This window comes from Macaca fascicularis, chromosome 17 (assembly GCF_037993035.2).
Source record: "Macaca fascicularis isolate 582-1 chromosome 17, T2T-MFA8v1.1".
In the NCBI taxonomy this organism is placed as follows: Eukaryota; Metazoa; Chordata; class Mammalia; order Primates; family Cercopithecidae; genus Macaca; species Macaca fascicularis.
This window is the reverse complement of record NC_088391.1, coordinates 1,537,213-1,548,547: the sequence shown is the minus strand read 5'-3', so window position 1 is coordinate 1,548,547 and position 11,335 is coordinate 1,537,213. Positions and strand designations below refer to the sequence as shown.

At 47.8% G+C, this 11,335-nt stretch overlaps 1 protein-coding gene across 2 annotated transcripts; it reads right to left on the bottom strand.

Annotated features, from left to right (window-relative positions):
• Positions 1-315: 315 nt before the first annotated feature.
• On the bottom strand, positions 316-8,754 carry GJB6 (gap junction protein beta 6). 2 transcript variants are annotated; one of them, XM_045376834.2, is made up of 3 exons: positions 8,636-8,754; positions 6,116-6,277; positions 316-1,843 (listed from the first exon to the last, which is right to left on the bottom strand). In XM_045376834.2, the coding sequence occupies exon 3, from the start codon at positions 1,826-1,828 to the stop codon at positions 1,043-1,045; it is 786 nt and encodes a 261-aa protein (XP_045232769.2). In that variant the 5' UTR covers positions 1,829-1,843; positions 6,116-6,277; positions 8,636-8,754; the 3' UTR covers positions 316-1,042. The 2 variants fall into 2 exon arrangements, with proteins under 2 accessions (XP_045232769.2, XP_065389121.1); XM_065533049.1 differs by lacking the exon at positions 8,636-8,754 and adding an exon at positions 7,389-7,470.
• Between the last annotated feature and the right edge of the window lie 2,581 nt (positions 8,755-11,335).

Sequence of the window (11,335 nt, the reverse complement as noted above, 5' to 3'; positions counted from 1 at the left end):
CTAAACTGTGGGTGCTTTTCTCAGTCACCACGGGATGAAGGCTTAAGACTTCCCTAACCTCTTCTCTTTCCAGGATGAACTGACCCTGAGGACATCATTCCTGGTGTCGTGCAAGTGGCCCGCTCCAAGCTGAATGCCCCGTAGGCTGCTAAACTTAGCCTCTGCCCATTTGCAGTGAGGATGCAAGAATCCCTGTTGAGGTCCCAGGCCCCTCCACCCACAGTAACTGGTCGCCTTCCCAGCAAAAGCACCCAGCCCACGAGGGTTGGCAGCAAGCTGCCCAGATGCAACAGAAACCACAAGGCATGCGAAGGCTTAAGCAGTGGGGCCGAGCTTTATTGAGGTAATCACATTCGCTTTCAGTTGCTCGCAGTGATCGGCAAATAGGTGAGTTAAAAAAGCTCTCTGATTCCGTACTGTTCCATCTACCTTCAGAAAGCAGTAAAAATAAATTGTGCAATGAACACTTTCCACCTTAAGCATATCATGACAGTTCACAAATTTGCCAACAGACAATGCAAAACAATATTTACAAGATAGACCCTTTGTAAGTTCCAAATTTAGATACTTGTGGTGTAATTCTAAAACTAACACCTCATGTTTTCCAGGTAAGGAAGACCAGTCATTATAAAAATACTTTATATAAATTCAAAGTCAGAACTAAAAGCATCCAAGCCTATAAAAATATCTTTTCCTAATAAAAGTATCGATTTCTAGATAAATGTTCTTTATCAACAACAGTTACATAAATTTTCAGGAAGTACCCACTTTGTCAGAGTCCACTTAAAAGGAACCTGTCAAAGTGACTGCAATGCTCCTCTGTCAAGCAGTTTCTTGTTTTCAGAGATGGACCACATATTTGATCACGTTGTGTATGAATGGCGCAAGTATCCTACAAAAAGTTAACTCAAGTGTCTATTTATTATGAAAGTCATTTTTAAAGACAACTCTTCAGGCTAGAGAAGGAACTTTCAGGTTGGTGGTGCCTTCTGGAGAAGACAAAAGTCTCCTTATGACGCAGCTACATTTTACCTTGAAATGTTTAGCTTGGGAAACCTGTGATTGCATTTTGACCACTATCTGAAATCAGCTCATTCATTTCATTCTGCTTACTCTCCTTTAGGGCATGGTTGGGGTGATTTCTTTGTGTCTGTGCTCTCTTTGATCTCCTAAAACACACTTTCAGCAGCAGGTAGCACAACTCTGCCACGTTAAGCAGCATGCAAATCACAGATGCAGAAATCATAAAAATGGTAAACACAGTCTTCTCTGTTGGCCTAGAAATAAAGCAGTCAACAAGGTTGGGGCAGGGATCAATCCCACATTTCAACACCCAGGGCAGGTGGTACCCATTGTAAAGGAAGTAAAACACATACATAAAGGCCGCTTCGAAGATGATTCGGAAAAAGATGCTGCTGGTGTACGTCCACCACAGCGACCCCTCTATCCGAACCTTCTGCTTTTTAATGTCCTCTATGTCTTTGAACTCATTCCTCTTGTCTCCTCGCCTGAACTTGCGCGTGGTTTCGTGTCTGTAGTAGGCCACGTGCATGGCCACCAGCAGCGCGGGGGTGGAGACGAAGATCAGCTGGAGGGCCCACAGCCGGATGTGGGACACCGGGAAAAAGTGGTCATAGCACACGTTTTTGCATCCCGGTTGCAGTGTGTTGCAGACAAAGTCCTCCTGCTCGTCGCCCCACACTTCGTGAGCGGCCACCACGAGGATCATGACTCGAAAGATGAAGATGACCGTGACCCACACCTTCCCGATGCTGGTGGAGTGTTTGTTGACACCCCCAATCAAAGTGTGTAGGGCCCCCCAGTCCATTGTGCCGGTTTATCCCTAAACAGACAAAAGCGGGCAAAGGTTTATTAGTGGAAGAGGCCCTGGGAAAGTGACACAGTGATATTACAGACTGAAGCCAACTTTATTTTAAGGTAGGCTGTGGTATTTTACAACTTCAACTCCCTGCCCTGCTAGTCTGAGGCTTTCTGAAAAGGAATGCTCACCCTAAAAACATTGTCATGCTTGGCCAGGTGCGGTGGCTCACGCCTGGAATCCCAGCACTTTGGGAGGCCGAGGTGGGTGGATCACGAGGTCAGGAGATTTAGACCATCCTGGCTAACAAGGTGAAACCCTGTGTCTACTAAAAATACAATAAAAATTTAGCCGGGCATGGTGGCGGGCACCTGTAGTCCCAGCTACTTGGGAGGCTGAGGCAGGAGAATGGGGTGAACCAGGGAGGTGGAGCTTGCAGTGAGCTGAGATCACGTCAGTGCACTCCAGCCTGGGCGACAGAGCGAGATTCTGAGATTCTGTCTCACCAAAGGAAAAAAAAAAAAAAAATCTCATGTTTTTGGTCAGAAATAACTTTTCAGAGGAGGGAGTTCAGATCATCTTGATTCAACTGAATTCAGATCATATATTAGATTGCTGTTTGCATTAATCCAGGAACACAGGTAAATGAATTCATTTCCAAGCTCCCTTTTAATCACTTTCTGAGCTGTTACACCGTTTGGCTTTATCCAAGGGCTACTCACCGAGCTTCCACAGTAGATTTTATTTGTTAAATAGCTTATTCAGGGAAAACAAAACTTCCATTGGAATGACATAATCTAGTTTACCCAACAGACTAAGAAGGGAAAAAACAAAATACTTACTAGCTTATTTATACAATATATTTATACTTAATTCTAGCTTGAATAACATCATCTGCCATACTCATGTGTTCTTAGGAAATCTAATATTGTCAACTACTGAGAAAGCCTCTTCTAAAAGAGACTCACAATCTTTTCTAAAGATTGCTCCATTGTTCTCCAACATATCTTCAGTATAACCAAGCCCACGTTGGCTCTGCCTCCCCAGCGGGTCCTGTTTGTGCCAGGGGCGGCTGAGGAGGGGATCTGCTGCCCCTGCCACCCAGGGCCTCCTTCCCCGTTAATGCACTGATTCTACATCCCAAGAGAAAAAGGACTTCTTTACAGCTATGGACACTTTTGCTATAATTCAAACAGTTGCCTTCTTATCCTACACTGCCACAGAAGACTATAGAACTGGTCAGTATTCTCCTTTGAAAAAGAAAAGGAGGTATCACGGACCCTTTGAAAATTTTCAGAAAGTAAGAGACCCCTCCCCAGAGGAATTCACTCAGGCATTTTTTTACAGGCTGCCAGGGCATGAGGGAGTCACCAAAGTCCTTCTGTTCACCGGTCTTAGACTTTCTTGTCCCTGAATGGGTGAGGGACACCTGTCAGCCTCCCCGTCTCATGCCAGCCCCCTGGACCTCACGCTCTGGCCCACACACCTGCCCCTCTGCATTATGCTGGCTGCTCCTGGAAGCAGTTGGGGGAATGAAGGCAGCCTCTCCCCACCCAGGAGTGCCTTGGCCTCGGAGTGGGGTGCTACTGTGTGCCCCAAGGCAGCATCTTTTGGGAAAGTGACACAGTGATATTACAGACTGAAGCCAACTTTATTTTGAGGTAGGCTGTGATATTTTATAACTTCAACTCCCTGCCCTGCTAGTCTGAGGTTTTCTGAAAAGGAATGCCCACCCTAAAAACATTCTCATGCTTGGCCGGGTGCGGTCAGCAGACCTGTCGGAAGAGTCCGACTCCTAGTTCCGTTGGCTTTCTGAGAAATTGTTTTTTTTGCCCTTGGCTGCGTTATTAATATTAAGCAACAATTCTCCATTCCCCCCTCCCCAGCCCCCAGCAACCACCATTCTACTTTCCGTGTCTGTGATTTTGACTGCTCTACCGACCTCATAGAAGTAGAAAGCCACAGCACTTGTCTTTTGGGACTGGCTTATTTCACTCAGCATCGTGTCCTCGAGGTTCATCCACGTTGCAGCGAGTGACAGGATTTCCTTATTTGGGAGGCTGAATGCTATTCCACCGTATAGACGCTCCCCATTTTGTTTACTGATTCACCCATCGATGGACACTGGGTTGCTTCTGCCTTTTGGCGGTTGTAACACTACTGTGAGTAAGGTGTACTCATACTTTCTTCAAGACCCTGCTTTCAAGTCTTTTAGGTATCTCGACGTGAGATTGCTGGATCTCATGGTTATTCTGTTTTTAATTCTTTAAGCATTTCTCTTATTTTAAAAATCAAGGTAGTTGCCCTCCTCCAGGAATTGGGCCCCTCTTTTCATTCTGAATAATAATATTCTCTTCTCCTGTGGAAATGCTGGTACTAAAAATCGGCAATGCACCTATGCGTTTAAAGGAAGAAAAGTAAAGGCGATGCCGAGCTTGCTGAGAAAAATGAGGTTAAACCCAATACAAGCGTGTCTAGGCCCCCAGTCACTCAGGACAGTCTCCTGGTTCACAGCGTCCTCCTGCAAGAGCCACAAAGGCCCTGCTATTCGTAACAGCAGAAGTGATCCAAGGGAGGGGCTGTGTCCTCTCTCCAAACCTGCCCAGTCCTGAGTGGGCTGCCCCTAGGCGCTCAGTGCCCCTGAGCTGGTGTTTCCCAATCGAGACAGTGAGAGAGTGGCTCTTTCCATTCTTTTCCTGGTTGTGTCACTCCTGAGGGGCTCACCAACCAGCCCTCGAGATCTGCCCTGCGTATCATTCTCTGCAGGCCAACGGCCAGGGAGAGGAGAGCTCCCCTTGCAAGTGTCAAGAGACAGGCCAGGGTGATGGGCCAGTTGAGGGTTACCAAGCACCAAATTTCCAGCACATTGCTGCCATCACTGGCCAGTCCTGGCTGCCCCAGGAGACGCTCCGACTCATGGAGCTGTGGGAGGATGGCGGTAAATGCAGGAGACTCAGCAAGTTTTAAGGAAGACTCAACTCCACTGGCTGCTCCTGTCCTGACTTTCATGGGTGGACAGGGTGAGTGGACAGACTGCAGAGGGGCCCAGAGGAAGGATGTTGGGGGTTGGGGGTGGCAAAGAAAGCGCCAGCCCCCAGGCTCTCCCTTGTAAAAACACGTAACCACAGGGCATAATCTTTCACAAATCCTCTTGGTTGGAGAAGATTTGAAGGTTATTTCAATTTGTGAAGTTGTCACTAATTTCAAATTACTTTCCAAAATCATGACATCCACTGGGACCCGCTGCAGCTGTAGTAAACAAAGTACCTCTTTCCTCTCCTGCTTCTGGAGGGCTGGAGCCAATGGGAGGAGCTTTTTCAATACAAAGTAAAATATTAACCCTTTCTTCGGAAACCAGAGAGGTTCATTTTAACTGATACCTCTCTGGTTGTCTTTTAAGGAAAGAATAGATATGCTTACCTTCTGCAGTCTTCAACTTCTAAGAATGTGGTGACATTTAAACTTAAAAAGGTAAACTGTGTTCGGTTTTGTGGTAAATCTATTCATAGTGAACAACTTAATGCTGTATTCTTGATACTAAAGCTCCAGTTTGAAATATCTAGCTCTAAAAATAAGTAAACCACTGATTTTACTTTTGAGGATCCACACAGCATTATGAAGATAGATTATTCTTTCCTTTTACAACTCAAATAATTAAGATCGATTGGCATTTGATTGCAGTAATGAAATTTCTTGATTGTTTTAAAACTTCTTACTTGGGAAATTAATCACAACTAGCTTATTTAGCGATGCCATTATAATTTCACTAATGACAGAACCAAAACTAAAGCCCCCAAAGTTGGAGTGTTACCCCTCAGCATATTTTTCTAGATAGCTCTGTTCCACTTTCAATGTCATTTAGCAAAAAAAAAAAAAAAAAAAAATTTTTTTTTTTTGGGACAGAGTCTTGCTCTGTCGCCCAGGGTGGAGTGCAATGGCGCAATCTCAGCTCACTACAACATCTACCTCCTGGGTTCAAGTGATTCTTGTGCTTCAGCCTCCTGAATAGCTGGGACTACAGGCACATGCCACCACACCTGGTTAATTAATTTTTTTTTTTTTTAGTAGAGACGGGGTTTTGCCATCTTGGTCAGGCTGGTCTTGAACTCCTGACTTCAGCCTCAGCCTCCTAAAGTGTTGGGATTACAGGCGTGAGCCATCACGCCCGGCCATCTAGGGAATAGTTGATAGATCTGAGAACAGCAACATGTGCCTCCCAATTTTGAAGGTAGCTTTGAATACTCGGGGAGTCTGCATAGATTAAAGGAAAACAATGTCAAAGCAAAACAAGCAAACCTGAGTCCTGTTTCCAACGACTGCCAGCGTTTCAGACTCGAAGAATGAGGGCAAGGTCCCTCTGCGAGGGTGTCAGAGCTCCTTCTCCTACCCCACTGGAGTGCCAGTGGGGCACAGTGATGATACGAATGTCAGTCTTTGCTCAGTCAGTGAAGATGTCGCCTGTTGAGGGAAAAATAGTAGTTGTTGCCATATTCCTTCAACTCCCCCCTACTCGCCGCAGTGTGTCCCCTGAATAAACTTTGTGGGTATTTTTCTTCATTCCCAGAGCTGTTATGAGGTAAGTTCAGAAATTGCCAGCTTCCTGATGCTCTGTACTTTGCACACATAAAATAATCCAAGGTGCTCTTTAGTAGGATCTTCTCCCTATCAAAATAACGGTAACACCCAATCTGAGGCCTCAAGCCCACTCCTTGAGAAATACAAAAAGGGACAGGGGAGAGTTTGAGACACTGGCTACTCCCTGATCCCCAAATCAGTGGTTTTTAAAAAATCTCCAGGCTCTTTCTTTAATCAAGAAGAATAGATTTCTTTTGTCTCTAGAAATCTCAGGTCATCCAAGGGACAACCTGATAGTTGATTTTTAAATTTAGTGACAAAAAACTTCAGCAGCTGTCCTGATAAAGTAACAGCTAGTGATAACAATGGGTCTAGGATTCATATATTTCAAAATTAACTCACTAAAAGTGAAACATTTCTGTCTATGGAGTCCAGATGTAAAAATGGACAACTCATGGAATTATGTATGTTTCTTACATCATTTAAGAATTCAAAGAGTTAAAAATTAATTTCCATTAAGTTAAACTTTCTTTCTCTGGGTCTTGTTAGCAATATATGTTTGTTCATTCAAGCAAACCTGTGTCCTTTCCAAACATTTAAGCTCAACTAGATTTAAATGACCCTGGGAATAAAAATGGAGCAGGCCCTCTGGGGTTCCAGGTCTACGCTCATGCACTAAGCAACTAAAACAGAAATCATAACCTATGGCAGGTGGCCATTGGAAGGTTATGCCCTCACAGGCCAAGCAGCTTGGGTCAGAAATTACTTTCCCACAATTTTATCCCATTTAATATTTAAACTAATGTATGCAAACTGCTCACAGCACCTGGAATATTCAAACTGAATTAAAGATGCATGAAGAGGGCGTGTAAGTTAGAATTTTTCTTTCGCCATACTGAAATTGTTTAGCCAGATCTTCTGCACTTCTTTTCCTTCCTAACACTCAGAATTCAGAAGAGAAAACATAAGAAAAAAAGCATAAAGTCATCATTACCTGTATCAGAATTTGTTTAAAAAACAACCAGAGGGGCAGGTGAACGGGCCAGCGTCTTCCAGGCTTCAATCACTGCAGTGGCAGTGAGGTGCCCTCCACACCCCCAGTTATGTGACAGGCTAGAGCCCTGGTGTTCTGTCCTCAACACCCCCCTCCCCTCCTTGGCAGGCTTCAAGCAACACCCCCAAAGACGCTGCTGGGTCCAAACGACAGACAAAGCTCTCCACAGGAGCAGTTCTGAGCAGCACCCTGCAATTCTAAGGAGATTGCATGGGGGCAGGACATTTTCTTCTAGAACACTGGTTAGATTCTGCTAGAACTGGGGCGAGAAAAGAGTTGTATGGCATAAAATCTACTTGAGGGAAAAGAACAACCTGGCATGGTTAAATCAGACACTAAACAGAGTGCATGTCCACCCAGGGACACTGAGGTCGCTGGGCCAGTGTCCCCGCCTGGCTGCAGGTCCCTAGCCCCTCCGGGGGTGCAGAGCTGCGGGCAGGCCACGCTCACCCGGACCGTCCTGCTCCCCAGGAAGGGAGGCCAGCCCTGTTTGCAAAACACAGGATGCCCGTGACACCGGGGACTGGTCTCCTTCACCGACAGGAAGTGCCTGCACGTTTTAACTAAGATGTGTCACCAATTTCTTTTAATGACTGTCTTCCACGCTATTGTCACCAGCATTTCACAAGTTTCTCGGAAGCCCATCACGCAGCCCATACCCTGCGGTTCTTCGGGGACTTGTGCATCGGCCCAAGTCGAGGATTTGGCTGAACTGAGACCCGCATCCCAGACCTGGGGCTTTCTTCTTCCCAAATCCAAGGGGACACGCCGGTGACCCACAAAAGCTTAGAAAATCCAACACGCGGCAAATGAAACGGGGGAAAGGGGCACCGGCCCCGACTCTGGCCTCTTAAGACACACGATCCGAAACCTTCATCAAACCTGTTGTGCAAGTCAGAGGGGACCACGCTGGGGTAAAAGTCAAACCAGTCCATCCTCGCTCCTCTGCGGACAGAGACCGGGGCCCCCGGGCCGGGGCCGGGCGCTGCGGGCGGGAGGGTGCGGATGGAGGCAGGTGGGGGCCCGACCCCCGCCCCTGCCGGCTCCCGAACCCGATAGGAGCGACGGGGAGGTGGGACCAGCCGCCGACCTCGCCCGCTTTGGCTTCCCGGAGGAAATTCCTCCCCTGCGGGGCCCAGGTGGCGCCGCCGCTCCCCCCGCACGACCCCCGGTCCGCGCCCGTTTACCTGCTCGGCGGCCCTGGCGCGGGCTCTGCGCGGGGCGGCGCCCTCCGCTCCGGCGGGGCAGGCGGGTCGGGCTCGGGCGCCGCCGGCTGTCGCGCTCTCCTCGGCTGCGGGTGAAGACCGCGGCTCCCACCTGCCGCGCCTTTTAACCGCGCCCCACCCCGCCTCTGCCCTGACGCGGCTCGGGCGGGCTACGGGAGGCGAGCGCTGTCACTCCGCGAGCCCCGCGCCCCACCTGCCCTGGGCGCCCTAGGCGCTGGGCGCGGACCGTCCCCCGCGGGAGCAAGGGGTGCAGGGCAGGGGCTGTACCCCGGGGCCGGGTGCGCAGAGCGGGGACCCTTTTCCCGTGGCGGGGGGCGCAGGATGGGGGACCCCTAAGAGGTGCGCAGGGGCCCTCTTTCCGGCCCTTGGAGGGGACGGGGTACCAGGGATGTAGGGGGCTCTCCCTCCGGGGCGCAGCCCCTCTGCGCGGGTGCAGGTGTGGGGCGCCTGCCCGGGCCCTCGAGGGAGCCCTTCCTCCCTAGCGCACCCGTGGCGAGCAGTGTGAGGGGCAGGCTGTGAATTAAAGATGCATGAAGGACACATCCTCGGTCTTTCTGGGCACTCCAGCCTTCTCCTAGCCCGCGGGGTGCACAGCCCTCTCCTATAGCAGCCTGGAGGTTCTTTATTAATTAATGACCACTTAGAGGGTTGTTTTTATTAATTACCTCCATCCTTTGAAGCCTCCTCCGGGGAAGCGGAGCGGGCCTTCCTCGGGACAGTGCACCAGGAGAGACCCCATTGCCTCCCCGCTTTTCAGTCAAGACTAGAAAGCCCAGGGCCAGTACAGGGAGTGGTGCAAGGGCCGGTGGGGTGGAAACGTGGGAAGCTATTTAGGGACCTGGCTTTACAGGTTCAAACCTGTCATGCATCGGACAAAAGATGTGTGCCTTGCTTATTCTACGAAATTGTTTGGTAATTAAATGTCCCCACCTAAACCATATGCCACTTGTTGTGTCATATTCTCCCATGAAACAAGATGTCTGTTAAAGGTCGTGGAAGTTGAGCCAAGACTTATAAAAGTCCACCTTCCAAAATATTTTATTTGAGGAGAACGAGGTTCTTAGAGAATTTGCCCGAGTCAAGTTTTAAAAACTCTGGGGAAGTCCTGGAAATGGCCTTGAACCTGGAGGGTGGAGAGACACAGAAATCTCTAGGCCTTTTTTTTTTTTTTTTTTTTTTTTTTTTTTTTTTGACGAAGTCTGGCTCTGTTGCCCAGGCTGGAGTGTGGTGGTGTGATCTCAGCTCATTGCAACCTCTGCCTCCCTGGTTCAAGTGATTCTCCCGCCTCAGCTTTCCCAGTAGCTGGGATGACAGGCACCCACCACCACGCCTGGCAAGGTTTTGTATTTTTGATACAGCTGGGTTTCTCCATGTTGGCCAGGCTGGTCTCGAACTCCTGACCTCAGGTGATCCACTTTCCTCAGCCTCCCAAAGTGCTGGGATTACAGGCCTGAGCCACCGCACTGAGCATCTCTAGGCTTTTTTTGTTAGACATCCATCCTCATACTGCCCAGATGTGCCCTGTGCAGTGCATCTTGGGTGTTCTCTCCTGCCCCACACAATTTAACCGCGGTGGACTTCCCAGTCTCCTCTCCATTCCTCTCCCAAACAGATGCTTCAGCCAGGATCAGCTGTTTGCACAGTAAAATAATTTTTCTAAGCAGATTGTAAACTTCTTTGGGGATTATAAACAGTTTAAGCTTTTTCTTCTTCTTCTTCTTCTTCTTCTTCTTTTGCATTTCTACAATACTAAGTACTTTGCTCATAGTATGTGCTGCTCCATGAGTATTTGAATATTGCTTGGCAAAGCTGAACTAGCATAGCAGATAGTCCTGGAAATAGCTTTTGTGTTTTCTAAAGCATGCCCTGTTCTCAATCCTGCACCTGGTTCCATGCAGTACTGTGTCTGAGCATTGACATTCTGGACCAGTGGAAATTGTTCTAGGACTGGTGCAGGATAGAAGTTTCAAACCAAAGTTGTTGCAGATAATGTGTTGCATTTGCTCAGGTGTCTAAAATAAACCATCTAATCACTGTGTAAAATATCTCTTTTTCTGTTCAGATTATCTATATTAGTCTGCATAGCCTTAACACTGAACACTGACCTTCAGTTTTTGCCACTCATCAGATAGTCTTGTTGCAGCAGAAATTAAATGTGGACTGTATAAAACTTAAGGACTTGATGGGATGCTCATTTGAAAACTGAAAATTAGTTGTCTTAGTCCATTTGTATTGCTATAACAGAATACCATAGACTGATAATTGATAAAGAAAAGAAATTTATTTTTCACAGTTCTAGAGGCTGGGAAGTCTGATATTGAGATGCTGGCATCCAGCTGGGGTTTTCTTGCTGTGTCTTCCCATGGCGGAGGTGGAAGGGCAAAAGAATGAGAGGGATAGGGAAAGAAAAGAGAGGTGGGAGTGGAGAGAGGGTAAGGGGGTCAAACTCATTGTTTTTTCAGCAACCCACTCCCAAGATAACTAACCCACTCTAGAGATCACAGCATTAATCCATTCATGAGGGCAAAGCCATCATACCTCATTACCTCTTAAAAGTCCCTCCCATCTTTCAACACTGTTGCACTGGGGATTAAGTTTCCAACACATTAACTTTAGGGGACACATTCAAGCCATAGCATTCTGTCCTAGCCCCCAAAATTC

Coding starts and splice junctions, on each gene's coding strand:
- GJB6 (XM_045376834.2), bottom strand. CDS start 1,828: ATGGACTGGGGGGCCCTACACACTTTGATTGGGGGTGTCAACAAACAC.